This window comes from Lactuca sativa, chromosome 2, assembly GCF_002870075.4.
Source record: "Lactuca sativa cultivar Salinas chromosome 2, Lsat_Salinas_v11, whole genome shotgun sequence".
NCBI classification, from domain to species: domain Eukaryota; kingdom Viridiplantae; phylum Streptophyta; class Magnoliopsida; order Asterales; family Asteraceae; genus Lactuca; species Lactuca sativa.
In genome coordinates this window covers 124,644,571-124,669,733 of record NC_056624.2, presented here as the reverse complement: position 1 = coordinate 124,669,733, position 25,163 = coordinate 124,644,571, and the positions used below count along the sequence as shown (strand labels likewise).

The 25,163-nt window shown below is 39.0% G+C and overlaps 1 protein-coding gene and 2 non-coding genes across 3 annotated transcripts; all 3 read right to left on the bottom strand.

Annotated features, from left to right (window-relative positions):
• Positions 1-1,644: 1,644 nt before the first annotated feature.
• On the bottom strand, positions 1,645-1,730 carry LOC111898697 (small nucleolar RNA Z102/R77). Its single transcript, XR_002852677.1, has one exon. It is a non-coding gene; the product is annotated as a small nucleolar RNA Z102/R77 (small nucleolar RNA).
• A 74-nt stretch (positions 1,731-1,804) lies between these two features.
• On the bottom strand, positions 1,805-1,884 carry LOC111898698 (small nucleolar RNA Z102/R77). Its single transcript, XR_002852678.1, has one exon. It is a non-coding gene; the product is annotated as a small nucleolar RNA Z102/R77 (small nucleolar RNA).
• A 727-nt stretch (positions 1,885-2,611) lies between these two features.
• Positions 2,612-5,009, bottom strand: LOC111898618 (uncharacterized). The gene is made up of 7 exons (XM_023894517.2): positions 4,559-5,009; positions 4,340-4,416; positions 4,066-4,200; positions 3,910-3,964; positions 3,693-3,780; positions 3,177-3,275; positions 2,612-3,072 (listed from the first exon to the last, which is right to left on the bottom strand). Exons 1-7 carry the CDS (start codon positions 4,909-4,911, stop codon positions 2,920-2,922), a joined length of 960 nt encoding a protein of 319 aa, XP_023750285.1. The 5' UTR covers positions 4,912-5,009; the 3' UTR covers positions 2,612-2,919.
• Between the last annotated feature and the right edge of the window lie 20,154 nt (positions 5,010-25,163).

Sequence of the window (25,163 nt, the reverse complement as noted above, 5' to 3'; positions counted from 1 at the left end):
CTTTTATCCCAAGAGGGTAAAAGCGATATCTCGGCCGCTCGATGATTTGATTTGACTTATGTGTCGGGCCCGGTCAGAACTGAATTGATGTGTTCGATTAAGTTCTATGTCAAATAAATTAGAGATCGAGAAACCAAAATGCTAGACAAAATTATTCCATAGAATTGTCGGCATGATATCTAACAGAGGACTGTACGATCCCTTATCTAAAGGACAAGATTGATTAGATCAGAGTTTGACAGCGTCTTTGAGAGCTACGATTGCGAATCGGATTGTACTTGTGCATATAGTTACTAGACTTATCCAAGTGGGAGACTGTTGGAATAGTATCTAAGGCTGCAACTATATTAGGCAAGTATTTGACCCAATTGTGCATGGTCCTTTTGGGTTGCCTTCACCATAGCAACTTGATAGGATGATTTATTATGAGAGATTAGATATTATTAATATATTATGAGAATAATATAAGGAATAATAATATTGTTATTTGATTAATATAAGTCATAGATTAATTAGTATTAATTTGGTGACTTAAAGAGATTAATTAAATAAGAGGGTATAAACTGTCAATTGTTTGATAGTTGCACTTTGGGCTGTAAATCCTTAAGGGATAAGGGTTGGACGATTTCTAGGGCTTGGGATAAGCGACAAATCGTCCAAGGCATTATCATGGAAAGGATTTGGATTGCTTTAAGGAAAGATTATCCAACTAGGGTTTAAGGGTGAAACCCTAGGAGCCTTACAAGTATAAATAGACCCCTAAGGCAAGGGAAATCGACACCTATGCTAAAGCAAAGAAACCCTGGCCGATTTCTAATCCCTCTCCTCTCTCTCAAATCATCCTCCTTGCTAGTTGGTGTTTGTAAGCCATTAGAGGAGTGACAATTGTGACTTTAAAGCTCCAATACAACAAGATCAAACAAGAGATTCAAAGGTAAACTTCTAGTTCTGCTTTTGTATTGTTCTTATACCTAATTAGTCATTAGAAGTCTTGGATTCAAAGCATGTTTAATTAGAGAAACCTAGATCCAAGCATTAGGGTTTGCATGTGCACATAGGAATATTCATATGGCTAAAACCCATCAATGTCATCACTATGTTTTAAACTAAACCTGAATCGGGACCAAATGTTTATCCACATATGTTTAAAATTTGAACTTTGATTTTGGGATAGAAACTTTAATTTAAAATCATTTTAAAATCACTATATGTAAGAGATGTTTCATTAAATCCTCATTTTAACAATAATTGAGTTTTAAGTTATTTTCTTGGGATAGGGGCTCAATGTTCCAAAAGTCCAATAATATATTTAAACCATTGAAAGCCCAAATTTTATATCTTTTATCTTTAGGTTGTTACAAAAACAAATAAAATCAAACAAAACTAATACTTATTCAGCCATCATGCTCACAAATCAAACCAACAAAGTGTCTATTAATCATCACTTCATTCTCCCTTCAAATTTACAAAAGCATCGTAAGATTTGAAAGACATAAAAACCATAAGATTTCAAAAACTTCAACTCAATCACATTAAGTCAAAAACATCAATTAAACATCATAAACCATAAAAGGAAAGTTAATATAAGATTATAGATAAGAATGTAAAAAGATCATAGTGAAAACAAATAAAATCAAAATTGAAGAACGATCAAACATAACTAATACTTATTTTGCCATTTTGATGACAAATCAAACTGATAGATAATCTTATTAACCATCATTTCATTCTATGTTCAAATGAACAAACATGTTGTAAGATTTCAAAAACTTAAAAATCCAATTCAATCACATTAAGAATCAAGGGATATCAAATAGAGCTAATACATTTTTGTCATCATATTGGCAGTCAAATCAACAAGGAAAACAATTTATCATCATTTCAAGCTCGAAAAAAATTTAAGAAAATGAGAACAAAGCACATATCATAAATATAGTTATAGTCGTTCATGATTCATGCACATCGAATCAATGAGCAATGAACGCATAAAATACTAAAATAAGAAGGTTGAGAGAAGGTGAGAACTATGGATTTGAACCAAAATGATTAAAATGGTAGTCTAACGTCTGATTAACCGAATATTTGCGAAATCACATCTATCTTGTTTCTAACCATTTGTCTCGACTTGGAATTTGTAAGGAATTTTCATAGAGTTAGGATCAAATGAAATAGGGTTGTGAGACCACTTGAAACTCTAAGGAAAATATGTTTTATAAAATATGAAATAAGTTTTTAAAAGGAAATTAAAGTGAAGGAAAGGAAATTACTAATTGTCATTAGTTACAAGAATACAAAAGTTCTTATGTTTCAAATCAATATGGTTTGAAATATCAACTTATCTATAACCGTATGACTTCGGAAGGCCCATTATAAGTATAGATAGATATAACTTAGGGTTAAAGTTTTCCAAGGTTTCGTGTATCCTAATGGAAAAAAACCAACCATACCATATAAAACGGTTTAGAACTTTCGCAGTGTGGTACAGTTTTCTAAGATCATCTCCAATGCTTAACCTCACAAATATCTATCATTTTTTTCACATCAATATTATAGTTCAAATGATTATATCTCCATACAATCCATTTAGTTAAAAAGAAATAGCACATACATATAAGGTCAAATGCAAGTGAAAATAAAAATTATACTACATGTTAAATACAAGCCAAATGCAAGTTCTTTTTAACATCAAAATATCCAATTCCAACCTAAAAACATTATATCATACACAAATATGTCATCAAAAAAACGCCGTTTTAGATACACGAAGAAATGCGTTCTCTTTAGGTGTTGATCCTCCACACACCACTTTGCAAACAAGTTCACAACAACTCCTCTTTCTTACAACAAGACTTCACTAAAAAAGTCTATATATTCTGGTTGGTATTTGGCATTATCTCAAACTCAAAAAGAGTATAAATTCTACAACTCATTTGAGATGATTTCTTTTTTAGTCTCCAAATCTTGTGCAAGAGCCACACTATTTCCTTTTATGCCCTTTATGAATGTCCTCAGGCATCCATTCACTGTCCGGGGTGCTGATCCATCACAAAACCGTTTTGCAAGATCTACTGCCTTTATATTAATAAATAAATAAACACCCAAAAATGTTTAAATCAATTGATTGTTGTTATAAGAAAGGGTTAATAAGAACTTTAAAAGGGTATGAAGAAATGAACCTCGTTTATCACAATTTGGTGACGTGTACCCAAAACATCGATTTCAGACATGGCCAGGTGGAGAATTGAAAGCTCCAAGATTCTTCCTGCTGGTTCATTCTGAACAAAACAAAACAGGTTATACTGTGTTTGACATGTATCGGAGTGAGTTGATGTCAATGGGACAAAAATTGCAGCTTTTTGTCTCGCCCAAAAAGGTGGAACATGAAAAGAGGTTATATTGGATTCCAAAAAAGTGGATCTTGATAGAACATGTTATACTGTGTTTGACATGCATTAGACAATGAGACAAAATTTGCAGCTTTTTCTCTCACTCAAAAAGGTGGAACATCCAAAAAAGTAGAACCAAACAGAACATATTATACTGTGTTTGACATGCATTGCACCAATGTTGATTATATTATATGGGACAAAAAGTGCAACTTTTGTCTCTCCCAAAAAGGTTATACTGCGAAACAGGACAGAACAGAACAGGTTATACTGTGTTGGGGACAAAAGTGGCAAGGTGGTTCAAACCTTCCAATTTTGTGGAGCAACTTTTTCAATGACCACAACATGATCATCCCACTTCTCTGCTACTGCCACCAATAATTTCCTTGTGAAGCTGCATTTGAAGACAAAAAAAAATTAATAATAATAATAATAATAATAATAATAATAATAATAATCAGGGGATTAAGTTTTCAGAGGTTGAATTTTATCAGCACTTATTTTACTTCTGTTGAATGCATACCGCAAGATTAATTTACTGTATACCAGCTTTGGAGGGGCTGAAAGGACTTCTGCCTCTGAGATAGAATACAGAAGCCAAAATTATTCAAAGATTTTTAAAGAATGAGAAGTTAAATCAATTTGAAGAATTTTGTAGTTGATGTTATTTGTGTTGTACCAATTTCAGAGGCTTTTTCATCTAATTGCAGAAGCTCATCGGCTTCTTCAGCTGTTTCTGTTTTCACAGGGGGTCCTCCAAAGCTCATATGATTGTATTCCATCAATGTCTCTTTATCAAATTCGTACCCTAGTTCTTCAATTTTCAGATATACTTCATGGTTAGTCTCTCAGATATTAGGTAGACGAGTTGGATCATAAACTTATAAGGAGTTAATTCTGCTTAAAACAGCACACAAAATCATGAAGAAAGGCAAGCAAAATAAAATACTTACCTCTTCTGGCATTCACTCTTCTCTCAAACAGACGTACAGGATCGGATCCTTCTAAACAAGCAGCATATATGATTGACCTAACATTTAGAAACATACAATAAACAAAGCAATGAGATTAGTATCAATCAAACAATGATTCTCATGGTGGGTATAATCGAATACGCATAAACAGATTCAAAATTCTATGAGATCTAGATATTGAGGTATAATTTGACTTACAACGCAAGCTCTCTGGCAGCTCTAGGACTACAAAACCTCCCGCTTTTATCGATTTTCGGCATAGGCACTTTGGGAAGCGAGGAAACAGAATCCTCCAAGGTGGATTTTTCCAAAATCTCCTCTACTGCAAGCGCAGAGGTACGGAAGAGTGATGATTGAGGTAGAGAGAAGAGCACGGTGGTTGTTGGCGGGAGGACATTCCACCGAAGGCATTTCCCGAACGGATAAGAAGTAAACGATGAACAAGGAGAGGAATTGAGAGTAAATTTAGGTTTCGAGCATGAAGAAGAAGAAGAAGAAGAAATATATGAGCATGGTAATGGCTGATGTATTAGAAGGGAGCTTGTGTCCATTGTAGTAGTTCACGGAGGTTTTTCGAGAGGAGGGGATGAAGAAGAACAGTTATGGATAAGAAAACAGGGGTTTTTGAAGTCTTTTTAATAGGGTTTTTGTGGCAGCATGATACATGACCATGTGTATAGTGTAGACTCTTAAGAATTGTACCGTTCTTTTTTAATTTGTTTCAATGTATTATTATAATTTTAGATTTATTTATTTAAAGGTTGTAGAACTATAGAATAATGACTTGAGAGAGTAAAAAACTATATCTTTTGTACATATTTGGTCATTTAATTTTTTTCGGTGCTCTGTTAAACATCAAACTTGCTATTTCGTTCAAAAGATATCATTATTCTCGGGTGAAGGTTTCCGGTGAATATGTCATTACGGTCGTCTTCTCCAGGGGTGTTCCGGCCAAATGATGTTAGGAACAATTGCATATCTAAAAACGATTTCAAAAACACTTATTGTCATCTGTTCGTCTGTTTCTGAAAACTATTTTAGTTTTCGAGTTCTTTGTTCATCATAAATCGAAGGTCCAAAAATCGAAAACGAATTTTCATAACGATTTCTAGAACACACACACACTTACATCTTGTTCATCAGAAATTGAAGGTCCGAAAAACGATTTTGTGGGTTTTTGTATGGTTTAAACTCGAGGAAGATGAAGGAACATAAACAAATCGAAATTTACCATGTATGAATGGTTTGAACTCGAGGAAGATGAAGGGTTCCAGAAACATACCATCGATGAACTCGAGATCTGCCATGGATGAAGGTGTTGCAGGTTCATTAATGGAGATGATGAATAAGATGGGTATTCGAAGGTGTTGCGGGTGGATGTGTGATGTTTATTCGTTAATGGAGATGATGAATAGATGGTGAACTCGAGATCTGTCATGGATGAAGAGAGAGGTGGAGGTGTGATGGGTATTCGAAGGTCCCATGGATGAAGGGCCATAACTCAAACCTAGGGTTCGATTTCAGGTTGCATTCGCCAGAAAATTCATAGCTTCGCAGGAAAATTCAACATGACCAACTAAAGCTTCAATACCCGGTAATAATGGTATCTTTTGAACAAAATAACAAGTTTAACGGTTAACAGAGCACCAAAAAAATTAAGTGACCAAATATGTACAAAGGGTATAGTTGGTTACCTTTTCAAGTCATTATCCTTATAACTATTATGGATCCATATTTTTTTGTAAAATTAAATACAAATGGTTGAATTATTTGTTTATAAGATGACACTAATCATCAGAAGAAAACCATTTTACCTTCTTTTTTTTACAAAGTCGTCAATTAACGGTTGTAAAGCCGTGATGATTCGTTTTCCAAGAGTTAGCTCAGTATGGTCTGGCAGGTTGCATTTATTATGTATAATGTTACTTTATGTCCAATCAATATAGTATAAGTTAGCGTACAACTGATCTCGCTAAGGACTCACGAGCAACATTTAGTATTGTATTTACAATCGATTGTTCGATTGTAAAGAAGATGACGTATAAAGTGATGCAATACAACATATATTATAATATTACTATTATATAAGAATGTGATATTTTCATAAACAATGTCTTTAGAAAGAGTCGGTGATGCAGACAAAGATGAAGATTCAACACATTTTGTGGACTATATCCAAGTAATGGTCTTAAAGCAAAGGTAATAACCATAAGGCCTTAGCACATTAATACATATCATGTCCCTAATGTGTAACATCCTGATTCGGAGGGTCCATGAATAGGGTTCGTGGGCCACGAGCCGGGCATGAGGAAGTCTCGGGTTGTGGCGAGTTTCTGGAATCGTAAGGCATCTCATCACCTTTCCGTAGGTATGAGGATCTTTGAAATTAGAGTTATATCAAAGAAATTATGGAAGTTTGAGATTTGGCAAGATGTGTCCCTAAAGTGGAGAAGTGTGGCAGCGAAGTACATTGGGCGTACGTATGTGTACGCTTAGCGTACAAATGCGCGTGTTCCTTAACCAAGAGCCACTGAGTACGTTGGACGTACTAGGCACAGAAGGAAAACCCTAATATTTTAAGTGACCCTATATAAAGAATGAGATGGCCTCATTCCTGGCCACCTTTCTCAGAGAGCAAACCCTCCAAAACCCTAGTCCTTCATTCTTGGATCTTGTATGTGTATTTAAGAGCTTTTGAGAGTTTTGTGTGCTCTTGAGGAGAAGTGGAAGCCTTGAAGAAGAAGGAGTTGGAGTCCAAGCTTCTAGATCTAAGCATATATGAGATGGGAGCTTCCTTTTGAGGTATAAAGCTTCAAACTTTACCTCTCTTTTGTTTTAAGTATGTTAATGGGGTACTTTAGGGTTTTGTCCCAAAAAGGTGGAGACTTGATGAGATACTGAACTCTAGAGACTAAGACCCTCCCCTTTTGAGCTTATTAGTGGTGTAATGTCATAAAAATGGGATCTTGGGTGTTGGAGCCAAGTTATGCATGAGATAAGAGCTTAATGGGTAAAGAGAATAAGTGTTTTGTGTGCTTGTGACTTCTTCAGCCATGCAAAGGCTTAAAGTCGATAACTTTATGGAGTAGGAGATGTTAGGAAGTCCAGATCCAAGAGATGAGTTAAGGTCTTAACGGATTAAGAACCAAAAATTGATTTAAGCAAAACTGAGAGTACGCCCAGTGTAATCTTAGTAAGCCCTGCGTACTGGGCTGAGGTCCCCGATCAGAATTGTGCATGCTTGAGTATGCTGAGCGTACCAAAGGAGGTACGCCCCGCGTAACCCCTCTATGGGCTTTTGGGATAAATGATGTGTTGGGCCTTAAGTTTTGGGCCTGGGGTTCGGGCTTCACGTAATAGAGCCTTGGATCAGAGAACCATATGTATGTGCTTTGGGCCCATGAGTTGGGCTTGCCTTTTTATTTGGGTTTTGGGCTGTGTGAGGGCCTATTTATTATTGGGCCTTGGTGGGCTCAATGGGTTCAGGGCATTAATGGGCTGGTAGGTGGCCTATCTTTAGACCCAAATAGTGAGAGGTTGGACTTAGCTCCTAATTGAGATAATTGTGAGTTTGGCACAAAGTTGGAGGCCGGTGCGTGGCAGTAATGTTTTTTAGGAGTTGTTCTTCATCCGAGGTGAGTCTTATCACTATACTTTACCTAGAGTGGTAATTAGAGTTATATGACAGAGTATCTTGTATGATGTTTATGTGATTGTGATGCACCGCATTATTCTATGTGATTTATGTTGTGTATGTTCCAGAGTTTACAGAGTTAGAACCGGAAGGTTCACAGAGTTAGGACCAGAGGATCCACAGAGCTAGGACCAGAGGGTCCATAGAGTTATAGCCTCGAGTGGCTAATATGTGTTATATGTGGTATTTTGGGGAACTCACTAAGCTTCGTGCTTACCGTGTTATGTGTTATGTGTTTCAGGTTTTTCTTATTTGGATCGCGGGACAGCACCGACTTGATTGTACACACCAGAGAAAGAGTTAAGAGGATCCTGGATTTCTATTTTATTAAACGTGGAGCTATGTTTTGTGATTTTAATAAATGATGTTTTGTGAAATATGTACTGAGAATTTTAATTTTTTAAAAGAAAAATTGTTTTGAAATTTACAGTGTTACAAGTTGGTATCAGAGCCTTGGTTTGAGGGATTCGGATGTACCTTTGTGTATGCCTGGACTCAAACTGAGGAAATGAGGAAAATTTTCAAAATAAATGATTTTCTAAAACAAGTAAGAGTTTCTAAGAGAAAGCGGAAGGAGCAGTGGGTACAATCAGCCAGAGCCCGAACGGTGATTTCCTAAACTACCATTACATTTGTGTTATGAAATATGTCATGAGATATTATGCATGATAGAGATAGGCTAGGTATATCATATTTTAGGATTAGAGTGGCCTGATTTGTGATGCCTTAGCCTAGGAGTTGTTGTTATCTGTGATGCACTTTCAAGTAGGTGCTAAGTAAGAGTATCCAGCAGGAATCCTTTGTAGAGAGGGATTTGGATTGAGGAGAGATACTTAGATTAGCATTGTGAAACCTACCGAGAGAGTAGCTGGATACCGCGGGAGGTAGAGTTGCAGAGTTTGGTGATATCTTTTGAGTATGAGTAGAGCTAGTGGAGTTATCACCTAGAGCGGGTTATATGTGGTCATTCGATGCCCGAATGCTGCTTGCTTCGTGCTTTGTGGAACTCCCGATGATGGGAGTCAGCTACCAAGTGAATGTGACGATATTCAGGAGGTAGATGACTGACATCATAAGGAGTTTCTCAGCAGCTGATGGCAGAGAAATGTGAGAACCTAGGAACAACCTAGGAAGTGGCCTTCGTCAGGTGAGTACGCTGACAAAGTAGAGCATTTTGCTGGGGAGCGAGCACGCGTGTTGAGATTGGTGAAGAAGAGGTTGAGTAACTACTTAGGGAATCTGGAGTGGTCCGTGTAGAGAGTATGGGTAGATGTGGCAGGTAGTATGGGCCTGTACTACTGAAAGCAGAAGACCCATACTCGATGCATGGAGTATCCTAGAGGTTCAAAGTGGCAGACTAAGAGGTGATGTCATGGTTCGAGTACCATGATTGGCAGCAGATCGAGAGATGATGTCATGGTTCGAGTACCATGATTGGTAGCAAATCGAGAGGTGATGTCATGGTTTGAGTACCATGATTAGTAGCAGATCGAGAGGTGATGTCATGGTTCAAGTACCATGATTGGAAGCAGATCGAGAGGTGATGCCATGGTTCGAGTACCATGATTGGTGGCATATTGAGAGGAGACATCGTGGTTCGAGTACCATGATCTGTAACGGTTAGTGCTTTTGGTTTTACCAATTATTCCGCAATGATTATCTAGACCAAGGTCGGATGTGAAAGAGTATGGGTCCAGAAGGCCAGGATTAACGAGTTTTAGTGGAGCATCCCTTGATACGGAAATCGAGTTAGCTCCGAGGGATTGCTGGTAACTGATGGGTTTTAGCTAAATGAACATTCCTATGTGCACATGCAAACCCTAATGCTTGGATCTAGGTTTCTCTAATTAAACATGCATTGAATCCAATACTTCTAATGACTAATAGAGCATAATAACATATGAAATCAGAATTAGAAGTTTACCTTGAATCACTTGCTTGATCTTCTTGTCCTTGGAGCTTTAGAGTCACAATTGTCACTCCTCTAATGGCTTACAAACACCAACTAGCAAGAGGATGATTTGAGAGAGAGGACAAGGGATCAAAATCGGCCAGGGTTTCTTTCTAAAGCACAAGTGCCGATTTCCTTAACCCTTGGGGTCTATTTATACTTGTAAGGCTCCTAGGGTTTCACCCTTAAACCCTAATTGGATAACTTAGGCCCTAAGCAATCCAATACCCTAATTGATAAGCCTTTGGACGAATTCTAAGCCTATCCTAAGCCCTAGAAATCGTCCACCTTTATCCATAAGGGATTTATAGCCCAAAGTCCAACTATCATACAATTGACAGTTTATGCCCCTTTATTCAGTTAATCTCTTTAAGTCACCAAATTAATTCCTAATTAATTTATGACTTATATTAATCAAATAATATTATTATTGTGACATCCCCAAAATCTCGGCCAGAAAAGACCGATTTTCATTTATGCTTTTAAAATAATTTCAGAGTAAATCCTTTTGATTTGAAAGAGTTGCGGAATTTGTTCCCAAAAACAAAACGTGATAAAACAATGTTTACCAAATCATTTCATAAAAGAAATGTATTTTCATTATATAATCAAAACTCGGGATGTCATGTTCCGATACAGACCATAAAACATAAACGATAACATTACAAGTCATTCAACAAATATAAACATATACAGACTTGTAAACAAAACAACTTGATGGTTCATCCATCCTATGCCCTTGCGCCACTTCCTGTAATACAAATAAAACTGAGTGGGTCAGGCTTGGGAGCCTGGTGAGCATATAGGGTTTTCAACCCACAATAAATAATTATATTTAATTCCACCAACCAACAATAACCCAATTACCCATTTCCGTTATTCTCACTTTATGTCCCTAAAATAACTAACACAAGGGACCTAGTCTAAGAATATTTCATCGGGGCGACAACACATGCTTCGGGGGTTCCTTAGCAATATAAGTCAAATAAGGCAACCACGAGGGGGATGGAGTACATCGAATGAACACCCAAGTTCATTAACACCTACAGGTGGCGAACCTGCTAGCGTTCCACAGGACTGTCTAGAAAAGTATGTGGTCGTCATCCAAACTCCGCTAGATGACTGAATCAAAACAACAACGAGGCCTCTCATTTGTTTATTACACACCAACTATCTACCCATGTTATACCCAACATATTAGTAGATAAAAATATACATTTTTATACATAGTTTAAAAAACCTGTATAGCATGCTTTAATCAATACATATTCCACGTAACAGATGAGGCACACACACATGACACGTATTTCATAGAGAATAAATCATATCTATGAGATAGAAGAAAGTGAATACACATTCACACACATAACCACAAAATTATACACATAACACGTATTTCGTATAACATACTTCATAATTATGCGTTAGAAGAAAGTAACCACACATTCACGCATATAAACAACAATATACTTATTACACTCAAACCATACTTGTATTATTATCGTGTTTATGAAAGGTAGTACACACTCACTTGATCAGAAGATGATCAGACAACACTACGGCTTGTAGAAGTAGTATTCTTCAGCAGATCTGGAAGATCTCCACAAAAATCGAACTTCTCGCGGACAGAGCTTCGGCTCGGGAATCTTACTTCTCGGGATCTTCAGGACCTCGAGACTTGCTTCGGGGCTCGGGAATGATACCGGGGCTTCGGGGTACTTCTGCCACGCAAAACAATGCAAAACGGGAGAGAGAAGAGAAAAAAAGAGCAAATGAACCGGCTGCCCTCGCATCCTATTTATAGAAGGCTGGAGCCTCGGAGTACGTTGGGCGTACAACAGTACGCAGGGCGTACGCGTCCGAATCGTCATGGCATGCGTCATCCGAAGAACTCGAGTGCGAGGTGCGTCATGCTTCGTGGTACGCTGGGCGTACTTCGGATCAGATCGGTGACTCCTTCGGATATACATCCGAATTAAAGATTAAATTTAAATACAAATTATTTAATAAACTTCGGAAATTCATATCTTCTTCATACGAACTCCGTTTTCGACGTTCATTATATCCACGCGTAGGTGAGACTACGCTCTACAACTTTCGTTTAGACTCCGTCGGCTAATTTTGACTTTATTTTTATTAATTATATTTAGTAGGCCGGGACAGAAAAACTTCGTTATAAATTCATAACTTCTTCGTTTGACGTCCGTTCTCACCTAAATTTTCATCGCTTCGATACCAACAACGAGATCTTCGATTCTCGTTTAGATTGATTTGACTAAAAACCGCTCGATCTCAAAGCGAGTATTTCGGGCTGCATACCGCTAAGTCGAAACTTCAGAAAATCATAACTTCCTCATATGAAATCAGATTTGGGCGTTCTTTATATATTCGGGAACCTCGTTTCAACTACTACAACATTATCCAAAGATATCAAGTTTATTTTACACTTAAATTTTGACGCTCATTTTATTCTTAATTAATCAAATCACATAATTAAGCAATTAAGCACAAAACACATAATACTCAAATAATATACTTATATTATTTCAAAACGGGTTACAAAGGTTAACCTAGACTATTACATCAACGAAAATGCCTAGCCTGGAAACGCGGGCGTTATAATTTTCTCCCCATTATGATGATTCCGTCCTCGGAATCACACATCAACAAACAAATGCGGATAGCGACTCAACATGTCACTCTCCGTTTCCCAGGTGAGATTTGACCCATTCGTATATTTCCAACGAACCAGCACTAATTCGACCATCTTGCGTCGAAGCTTCTTAGTCTTTCGGTCAACAATTGCCTCTGGTTCTTCAATTAACCTCTTGTTTTCATCTATTCTCAATTCAGAAATTGGAATTATATCGGGAACTTCTCCCGTGAACTTCCTCAAATAACACACATGAAAATTGTTGTGAATTCCATTCAGTTCCTCTGGTAGATCAAGCTTGTAAGCTTGGTTCCCAATCCTTTGAAGAACTTTAAACGGTCCAATAAACCTTGGACTCAACTTTCCCCTTTTACCAAATCTTATAAGTCCCTTCCACGGTGAGACTTTAAGCAAAACCGAATCTCCAACTTCGAAGGTCATTGGCCTTCGCTTCTTGTCAGCATAGCTTTTTTGACGATCTTGAGCTGCTAACATTCTTTCCCTGATCACTTTCAACTTCTCAGCAGTCTGATGGACCATCTCGGGTCCCATAAACTGCTTTTCCCCAGCCTCAAGCCAACAAGACGGCGTACGACACTTCTGTCCGTACAAAGCTTGATAAGGTGCCATCTTTATGCTCGAGTGGAAACTATTATTGTAGGAAAATTCTACCAAAGGTAAATGTTCATCCCAATTACCTAGGAATTCCAGGGTACATGCTCTCAGCATATCTTCAAGTGTTTGTATTGTTCTTTCACTCTGACCATCAGTCTGCGGATGATAAGCTGTACTTAAACATAACTTGGTACCCATTTCCTCTTGTAGACTTTTCCAAAACCTTGAGGTGAAACGGCTATCACGATCCGACACAATCGTTAACGGAACACCGTGAAGCCTCACAATTTCCTTCACGTAAGAATTTGCAAGCTTCTCCATAGACCATTTCTCCTTGGCTGCTATGAAATGCACACTCTTAGTGAATCGATCAACGACCACCCAAATCATGTCGTGACCACTTTTTGTTCTGGGTAGTTTAATGACAAAATCCATCGCAATGTCTTCCCATTTACCCATAGGCACAGGTAAAGGTTCTAAACTCCCATATGGTTTCTGATGTTGTGTCTTGACTCTCGCACAAGTCACACACTCGGCCACATACTTTGCAACATCAAGCTTCATCGTCGGACACCAGTAGTAGGGTTTTAGGTCCCTATACATTTTAGTGCTACCGGGATGAATCAAGTACATGGTTTTGTGAGCTTCTTCCATCAGAAGATCTCTGACTCCTCCTGTCTTAGGTATCCAAATCCGATCTTGGAACACCTTCAGTCCATGACTGTTTACACCGAACACCAACGTTTTGCCCAAACGTTCCTCCTTTCGGTCATTCTTCTCAGAAGCTTCGCTTTGAGCTTTCTTTATACTTTCCAAAATAGTCGAGACAACTTCAATTCTCAACGCTCTTGGCCTTTTCCTTTCAAGATTGACTTTCCGACTGAGAGCATCAGCAACAACATTAGCTTTACCGGGATGGTAAAGTATCTCACAGTCGTAGTCCTTGAGTAACTCTAGCCAACGTCGTTGCCTCATATTCAATTCTTTCTGATTAAAGAGATATTGGAGACTCTTATGATCTGTGAAAAGTTTACACTTCGTGCCATAGAGGTAATGCCTCCATATTTTTAGAGCGAAAACTACCGCTGCCAACTCCAAATCATGAGTCGGGTAATTCTTTTCATGCTCCTTCAGTTGTCGAGAGGCATATGTTATCACCTTTTCTCTTTGGGTCAAAACACAACCCAATCCAGCCCCAGACGCATCGCTATAAACAGCGAAGTCTTCAACTCCATCGGGTAAAGAAAGTATCGGTGCCTCGCATAGCTTCTTCTTTAGCTTCTCGAATGTTTCTTTATGGTTATCACTCCAAGCATAAGTAGCTCATTTGTGGGTCAAAGCTGTTAATGGAGTAGCAATCGAAGAAAATCCTTGGATAAACCTTCGGTAATATCCGGCTAATCCTAAAAAGCTTCGGATCTCCGTGGGACTTTTTGGTTGTTCCCACTTCATTACAGCTTCAATCTTCGCTGGATCAACCATTATCCCTTCTTGGTTGATCACGTGACCCAAGAATTGGACTTCTCGAATCCAAAAATCACACGTAGAGAACTTTGCATACAACTTCTCCTTCTTCAAGACTTCTAACACTTCTAGCAAGTGTCTGCCATGCTCCTCTTGGCTTTTCGAATAAATCAGAATGTCGTCTATGAACACTATCACATATTTATCAAGGAACGGATTACAAACCATATTCATCAAATCCATGAACGCTGTTGGAGCATTGGTTAGTCCAAACGACATAACCAAGAACTCGTAGTGTCCATATCTAGTTCTGAATGCAGTCTTCTCGATATCTTGCTCTCTTACTTTTAGCTGATGATATCCTGACCTAAGATCGATCTTCGAGAAATAGCTCGAACCTTGCAATTGATCAAATATGTCATCAATCCTCGGCAATGGATATATATTCTTTATTGTTGCCTTGTTCAGCTCTCTGTAATCGATGCACATTCTCATTCTTCCATCTTTCTTCTTCACAAATAACACCGGAGCTCCCCAGGGCGATGAACTAGGTCTAATGAAACCTTTGTCCAATAACTCCTGAAGTTGCATCATCAGCTCCTTCATCTCCGTCGGTGCTAATCGATAAGGTGTTTTTGCTATTGGCGTGGTTCCTGGTAACAGGTCTATTCTGAACTCCACTTGTCTATCAGGTGGTAATCTAGGAAGATCTTCGGGAAACACTTCCGGATAATCACACACCACTGGAATACTCTGCATCACCTTCTTTTCCTTCTTAGCATCGATCACGAATGCTAAATATGATGTACATCCCTTGGTCAAACACTTTCTGGCTTTCATTAGGGAAATGATTCCAAAATTTACTCGCCGTTTGTCCCCGTACACCATAAATGAATCCTTCCCAGGCGGGTTTACTTTAACTATCTTCTTCTTGCACAATATTTCGGCATCATTGGCGCTAAGCCAATCCATTCCCAACACGATGTCGAAACCATTAAGTTCGATAGGCAATAATTCCTCGTGAAACTTATTCCCATTAAGGTCGATTAAGATGTCTTTCATACGATGGCTAACAGGTACAAACTTGCCACTAGCTACTTCGACTAATAAAGCATTATCTAGTCTATCAACAGACAAGGCTAGTTTTCTACCAAACTCATGCGAAATAAAGGAGTAGTTGGCTCCAGAATCAAACAAAATTTGAGCAGGTAATTCATTTACGAGAAAGGTACCTGAAGCGACATCAGCTTCATCTTTCGCAGCTTCGAGTGTCATCTGGAAGGCTCTCGCCTTTGGCTTTGGTGGAATGTTGGGCTTAGCTGCCTCCTTCTTTTTCAGAAAGTCTTTCAAAATGTGCCCCTCTTCATTGCAACCAAAACACATCCTTTTGTTGTTCGGACACTCATTGGCAAAATGCCCAATTTTTCCGCACTTGTAGCAGGTTACATCCTCACTACATTTCCCAAAGTGCTTTTTCTTACACTTATCACACCATTTTGCTTCGCCTCCTTTTCCTCCACCAAACTTTTTCGAATCAGATTTCGAAAATTTGTTTTTCTTACCGGAACCAGATGTTCCCTCAAACTTTCTCTTCTCACCAACCTCAACCTTGTCGGTGGTTCTCCCCTTAATCATGTTCTCAACAGACTTGGCAGCCCAGATAGCTACCTCTAGAGTATGTGTCTGATGTACTGGCACCTCGTACTCCCATGGGAGTCCCTTCGCATACCGGTCCACCTTTGTCAGCTCGTCTGGGACGATACGCAAGGCAAACTCCATCTTATCGGTGAATTTATTGGTGTATTCATCAACTGACATGCTGCCTTTCGTCAATGCCAAAAACTTATTCTCCAACTCCAACAGATTTTGAGCCGAGCAGAACTTGCGCTTGAACTGCACCAAGAACTCTGCCCATGTCAATTGCAGTGGCTCATTAGGGCTTAACGTCTTCCCTAGAGTGTTCCACCAACGAACGGCTCCACCCCGGAACTGACGCACTGCATAGATAGCCTGCAACTTGCCTCTGCAGCCACAAGTCATGACGGCTAACTCCATTTCGGAGATCTAATCCATAACTCCAATCGGATCCTCCATTCCATTGAAGGTCGATGGTTTGCAAGTTAGAAAGTCCTTGTACTTGCATCTCATTCCATCATTCCTTCCATCATGGTTGTTTTGCTTAACTATCGGTGGGTTGGCTTGACCAATAGACCCACTGAAGTTTCCACCTTCCGAGTGCCCTTCATTTAATTCGGGCTCTTCCACACAAATTGACAGTTCTTCATGATTCTGTTGAAGCAACCGCCTAGTTTCATCCATCTGACGATCCAACATTGTTTGAATCATCATTTGCACACCAGCCATGGTTATTGGCTCATGTGCTGCTGCTACGACATGTATTTGTTCAATCACTGGTGGTTGATTCCTGTTTTCATCAGCATTTCCAACTCCACTTATTGTTCTCACCATTTTTGCTCTATACACCGAATAAGGTGAAATTAGATCCTCATTCACGATAGATATTCAAATCCTCCTTATCACTCCGAAACGTTTACATGCTAGTTCTAATATCGTAGACGTACGCTTAGAATCCTACACACATAAGGTTTCTAGATCCGGTCGGCAACAAACCATAGATCCGAACAATTAATATCATATATGGCAGCATATAACATTTAGCACATAAAGCATTTTAGGCAACTTTCCTAAAATAAACTAGTGCTCGTGTCTAAAACATAACAGACACATATCTCAAAATTTCACTTAGCATTCTAAGTTTAAGTCTAGAAATCCTACAAATTCCTAGTTCGCTTAAACAAATGCTCTGATACCAACTGTGACATCCCCAAAATCTCGGCCAGAAAAGACCGATTTATGCTTTTAAAATAATTTCAGAGTAAATCCTTTTGATTTGAAAGAGTTGCGGAATTTGTTCCCAAAAACAAAACGTGATAAAACAATGTTTACCAAAGCATTTCATAAAAGAAATGTATTTTCATTATATAATCAAAACTCGGGATGTCATGTTCCGATACAGACCATAAAACATAAACGATAACATTACAAGTCATTCAACAAATATAAACATATACAGACTTGTAAACAAAACAACTTGATGGTTCATCCATCCTATGCCCTTGCGCCACTTCTTGTAATACAAATAAAACTGAGTGGGTCAGGCTTGGGAGCCTGGTGAGCATATAGGGTTTTCAACCCACAATAAATAATTATATTTAATTCCACCAACCAACAATAACCCAATTACCTATTTCCGTTATTCTCACTTTATGTCCCTAAAATAACTAACACAAGGGACCTAGTCTAAGAATATTTCATCGGGGCGACAACACATGCTTCGGGGGTTCCTTAGCAATATAAGTCAAATAAGGCAACCACGAGGGGGATGGAGTACATCGAATGAACACCCAAGTTCATTAACACCTACAGGTGGCGAACCTGCTAGCGTTCCACAGGACTGTCTAGAAAAGTATGTGGTCGTCATCCAAACTCCGCTAGATGACTGAATCAAAACAACAACGAGGCCTCTCATTTGTTTATTACACACCAACTATCTACCCATGTTATACCCAACATATTAGTAGATAAAAATATACATTTTTATACATAGTTTAAAAAACCTGTATAGCATGCTTTAATCAATACATATTCCACGTAACAGATGAGGCACACACACATAACACATATTTCATAGAGAATAAATCATATCTATGAGATAGAAGAAAGTGAATACACATTCACACACATAACCACAAAATTATACACATAACACGTATTTCGTATAAAATACTTCATAATTATGCGTTAGAAGAAAGTAACCACACACTCACGTATATAAACAACAATATACTTAATACACTCAAACCATACTTGTATTATTATCGTGTTTATGAAAGGTAGTACACACTCACTTGATCAGAAGATGATCAGACAGCACTACGGCTTGTAGAAGTAGTATTCTTCGGCAGATCTGGAAGATCTCCACAAAAACCGAACTTCTCGCGGGCAGAGCTTCGGCTCGGGAATCTTACTTCTCGGGATTTTCAGGACCTCGGGACTTGCTTCGGGGCTCGGGAATGATATCGGGGCTTCGGGGTACTTCTGTTACGCAAAACGATGCAAAACGGGAGAGAGAAGAGAAAAAAAGAGCAAATGAGCCGGCTGCCCTCGCATCCTATTTATAGGAGGCTGGAGCCTCGGAGTACGCTGGGCGTACAACAGTACACGGGGCGTACGCGTCTGAATCGTCATGGCATGCGTCATCCGAAGAACTTGAGTGCGAGGTGCGTCATGCTTCGCGGTACGCTGGGCGTACTTCGGATCAGATCGGTGACTCCTTCGGATATACATCCGAATTAAAGATTAAATTTAAATACAAATAATTTAATAAACTTCAGAAATTCATATCTTCTTCATACGAACTCCGTTTTCGACGTTCTTTATATCCACGCGTAGGTGAGACTACGCTCTACAACTTTTGTTTAGACTTCGTCGACTAATTTTGACTTTATTTTTATTAATTATTTTTAGTAGGCCGGGACAGAAAAACTTCGTTATAAATTCATAACTTCTTTGTTTGACGTCCGTTCTCGCCTAACTTTTCATCGCTTCGATACTAACAACGAGATCTTCGATTCTCGTTTAGATTGATTTGACTAAAAACCGCTCGATCTCAAAGCGAGTATTTTGGGATGCATACCGCTAAGTCGAAACTTCAGAAAATCATAACTTCCTCATACGAAGTCAGATTTGGGCGTTCTTTATATATTCGGGAACCTCGTTTCAACTACTACAACATTATCCAAAGATATCAAGTTTATTTTACACTTAAATTTTGACGCTCATTTTATTCTTAATTAATCAAATCACATAATTAAGCAATTAAGCACAAAACACATAATACTCAAATAATATACTTATATTATTTCAAAACGGGTTACAAAGGTTAACCTAGACTATTACATCAACGAAAATGCCTAGCCTGGAAACGCGGGCGTTACAATTATTATTCCTTATATTATTCTCATAATATATTAATAATATTCCTTCTCTCATAATAAATCATTCTGTCAAGTTGCTATGGTGAAGGAAACCCAAAAGGACCATGCACAACCGGGTCAAATACTTGCATAATATAGTTGCAGCCTTAGACACTATTCCAACAGTCTCCCACTTGGATATGTCTACTAACTATATACACAAGTATAATCCGATTAGCAATCATAGCTCTCAAAGACGCTGTCAACCTCTGATCTAATCAATCTTGTCCTTTAGATAAGGGATCTTACAGCCCTCTGTTCAGATATCATGCTGACAATTCTATGGAAAAATTTGTCTAGCATTTGGTTTCTCGATCTCCGATTTATTTGACATAGAACTTAATTGAACACATCAATTTAGTTTTGACCGGGCCCGACACATAAGTCAAATCAAATCATCGAGCAGCCGAGATATCGCTTTTACCTTCTTAGGATAAAAGTAATAGATAAACTTCGACTTATATACATTTACTTATTCATTAATCAGTATACACAACAATGCGTTTTATAACATCAAGTTACTGATGCGGTTTTGCATTATCAATGTACAACCAATTAACAAATAACAAACCATATATCTAGGTTTTAAGACCATATGATATTATCGTCTTGCGATCATCCTTTTATCATATTCCATAAGATGATTCCAGCAAGCGCGGGTTTGTTCCAATGCTCAAAACTAGTTCATAAGCACTCATGAACGTTGTAGCACACTTTTGCTATGTCTAATACCATTTAGACAATCTACACACCAATTCATGACAATCTTCACTCATATCTACTTCCAAATATGAACGATTGTGGACAATTTGAATAATTCGATTATTCTTAATAAACTCAATTATTCTGGAAGTCAAAACATGCAAAGTGAAACAATAGTTAAACAATTAAGATAAGATAGTTACATTACTCATAAATAATACTCCTTTATTTAATCATCAAATGTCAATTACATTTATCTATTACACGTTTCTACTACTATCTAATCTATACTAATATCATCCTTCAGCCCAATACTCATAGCATGCTGCAAATGCTTAACCCTGCTCAGTCCCTTCGTAAGCGGATCTGCTGGGTTATCTTCTGATGATATCCTCTTCACCACGAGTTGTCCTTCATCTACACGATGTCTAATAAAATGATATTTTCTGTCGATATGTCGAGATCTACCATGATCTCTCGGTTCCTTGGTCAAGGCAACCGCTCCTTCATTATCACAGAAAATTTCCATGGGCTCCTTTATGGTAGGTACAACTCCAAGATCACCGATGAAGTTCTTCAACCATATTGCCTCCTTTGACGTTTCGCTCGCTGCAATGTACTCTGATTCACACGTTGAATCAGCTACGGTTTCCTGCTTGGAACTTTTCCAAGTCACTGCTCCTCCATTCAGGGTAAAGACCCAGCCCGACTGCGAACGGTAGTTGTCCCTATCGGTCTAAAAGCTGGCGTCACTATACCCTCGCACCTTCAAGTCATCACTCCCTCCGAGGACTAAGAACCATTCCTTCGTCCTCCGAATGTACTTAAGGATATTCTTGACCGCAATCCAATGGGCTATGCTAGGGTTCCCTTGATATCTACTAACCATGCTCAAAGCAAAGGCTACATCAGGGCGAGTACAAGGCATAGCATACATGATTGAGCCAACTGCGGAAGCGTATGGTACTCGGCTAATTTCTGCTATTTCAGCTTCGGTACTCGGACTTTGAGTCTTACTCAACTTGGCATTACTTTATATCGGTAATTCTCCCTTCTTTGAGTTTTCCATACTAAAACGTTTTAGTACTTTATCCAAGTAAGTGTTCTGACTAAGTCCTATTAGTCTCTTACTTCGTTCTCTCACTATCCTTGTTCCCAAAATATAGGAAGCCTCTCCGAGGTCCTTCATAGCGAAACACTTCCCGAGCCAGGACTTAACTTCCTGCAGAGTCGGGATGTCGTTTCCCATGAGCAGTATGTCATCGACATACAAAACGAGGAAGCTAACTATACTCCCACTGGCTTTGACATATACACATGATTCATCTTCGCTTCGTACAAATCCAAACTCTTTGACTTTCTCATCAAAGCAAAGATTCCATCTGCGAGATGCTTGCTTAAGTCCATAAATGGGCTTTTCAAGCTTGAACACTCTATTGGGATGCTTGGCATCGACAAAACCCTCTGGCTGAGCCATGTAAACATCCTCAGCCAACTTCCCATTAAGGAAAGCGGTCTTGACATCCAATTGCCGAATCTCATAATCATGAAATGCGGCAATTGCTAGCATCACTCTAATAGATTTTATCTTCGCAACTGGTGAGAAGGTCTCATCATAGTCAACTCCAGGAGTTTGAGTAAAGCCCTTCGCAACCAATCGCGCCTTATATGTGTGTACATTTCCATCCACGACGGTCTTCTTCTTGAAGATCCACTTGCACCCAACGGTCTTACGTCCGGACACATTATCAACCAAAATCCAAACTTGGTTGTCATACATGGACTGGATCTCGCTGTCCATCACCTCTTTCCATTTCGCAGACTCCGGGCCTGCCATGGCTTCCTTATAGCTATTAGGTTCATCAAGATTTATTAGTGTACCATCACTAATGTACGTGTCCCCTTCGGTAGTAATATGAAAACCATATAACTGGGGTTGAACTCTAACTCTTTCGGAACGTCTAAGAGGTAATGACACGTCAATCGGTTCAACCGGAGTTTCCTCCTCGGGTTGAGTGCCAGCGGTAGAGGTTCCTTCATCTATCGACTCTTGAATCTCTTCAAGCTCGATTTGCCTCCCACTGTCTCCTTGGCTTATGAGTTCTCGCTCTCAGAAAACTCCTCTCCTCGCAACAAAGACAACATTGTCCTTCGGTCTATAGAAGAGATATCCAAAGGATTTCTGCGGGTAGCCGATGAAAATACATCGCTCACTACGATGTTCAAGCTTGTCGTGAGTATCTCGTCTTACGAAAGCCTCGCAACCCCAAACCTTGATATGTGCTAACGAGGGAGCTTTCCCTGTCCACATCTCGTGAGGAGTTTTGGCAACCTTCTTAGTAGGGACTCGATTAAGGATATGGGTGGCAGTCTCTAAGGCATACCCCCAAAAAGAGATAGGTAGTGAAGCACGACTCATCATAGAGCGAACCATGTCCAACAAGGTTCGATTACGCCTTTCTGCCACACCATTTAACTGCGGTGTCCTAGGTGGCGTCAATTGTGAAACTATTCCACACTCCTTGAGATAGTCGTGGAATTCAAGACTTAGGTACTCTCCTCCTCGATCGGATCGAAGCATCTTGATTTTCCTGCCCAATTGTGTCTCCACTTCATTCTTGAACTCTTTGAACTTTTCAAACGTTTCTGACTTTTGCTTGATTAAGTAGATATACCCATATCTACTATAGTCATCGGTAAAAGTCACATAGAAGCGGTTTACATCCTTCGTGGTTGATCTAAACGGTCCACATACATCGGTATGTATTAGGTCCAATAGAACCTCACCCCTTTCACATGTACTACTGAAGGGTGACTTAGTCATCTTTCCAAGCAAACAAGACTCGCATGTGTCATCTTCCTTAAGGTCGAATGATTCCAACACTCCATCTTTTTGGAGTTGGGATATGCGTTTCTTGTTAACATGTCCAACACGACAATGCCACAAGGATGCTTTATCCATACCATTGGAAGAATCCATGCATAAAACATCATTTCCTAAGTTATCTACAATCATAACAGTTTCATAAATTCCATTACATGGTATTGCTTCAAAATATAAGACACCATTTAGATAAGCACAAATAGAACCATTCTCATTATTAAAAGAAAATCTAAATCCTTGTCTAAACAAACCATGAAATGATATGATGTTTCTTGCCATTTCTGGCGAATAGCAACAATTGTTCAAATCTAAACATAAACCATTCCTAAGCACTAAAGAATACACTCTAATCTTGGTCACAGGCGACGATCTTCTGTTCCCCATGATTAGATTTATTCTTCCATGCTCCACATCCCTATTTCTTCTTAGTCCCTGCAATTCAGAACAAATGTGGTAACCACAACCGGTATCAAGGACCTAAGAAATATCATGAGATGAATCGTTAGATTTAATCATATATATACCTGCGAAAGACGGCTTGATCTTTCCTTCCCTTATGGTTTGTAGGTAGTCTGGGCAGCTTCTCTTCCAATGCCCTATTTTATGGCAATGATGGCACCCTGCCTCCTTCGGGTTAGGGTTAGGCTTAGCGGGATCAACTTTGGTCCCACTAGAAGAGGAACCATCTCGGGACTTTCCCTTGCGGTGGCTCTTAGACGGAGCCTTCCTCTTCTTGCCTCTTCCTTGCCCAATGGCCAAAACAGGAGCAGCGGGTGGATTGGGAGCGGGTGCAACAGACTTGTCCTTGAGGTTGCTTTCAGCAACCCTAAGGAGACCTTGGAGCTTACTTAGGGTGACCTTTTCTTTGTTCATGTGGTAGGTCATCCTAAATTGATTGTACCACGGAGGCAAAGAGTGAAGCACCATGTCGATCGCCAAGTTATCCCCAAAGTCAACATTCAACTTGCGAAGACGATCGACATACCTTTGCATCTTTTGCAGGTGCACGGTTAGAGATTCTCCATGACCCATTTTGGCGGAAATCATGTTAGTGAAAATCTCGTAACGCTCCTGCCTCGTGTTTTGGTGGTATCTCTCCAACAAGTCTTGGTGCATTTCGTACGGATACATGTCCTCATAGGAATTTTGGAATTCGGCGTTCATTGTGGCTATCATGATGCAATGAACCTTCGTCCATCACGTTCATGAGTCTCAAAAGCAGTCATTTCAGCCGGAGTAGCGATTTATGGGTTGATTTTCTCGAGCTTCTCATCGAGGACATACTCCTTGTCCTCATAGCGAGCAATTGTGCGAATGTATCTTATCCATTCGCTAAAGTTCGTCCCATCGAAAGTCACCTTTTGGCAAAGGCTCATCAATGTGAACGAGCTAGCAGCAACGTTGTTCGCGTTCGACATCTACAAATAGAAAGGACAAAGATAGATTAGAATTTGAATCCCTAATTATCACCCAATAAGAAAAATTAGGGATAGGATCCAACAACAATATTTACATATTAGAAAAGGGATGCCGTAATCTAACATGCAAACAATTTGAAGGTAAGTGAATGACAATTCACTAATTCTCCACCATGAAAACATAACTTTAAGTTCTAAATGTATTGAGAATTCCTAGGTTGGGATGAGATTCATTGAAACCTTTCAATGGCATGTTTAAATCTCGATATGCCCCTCTCGTTTGTGACTGGGATACCGAGGATCACAAAGTGGGTGTGAATTACCATGCAAATTCACATGGTGCCTTCATTGTAACAATCACCTAT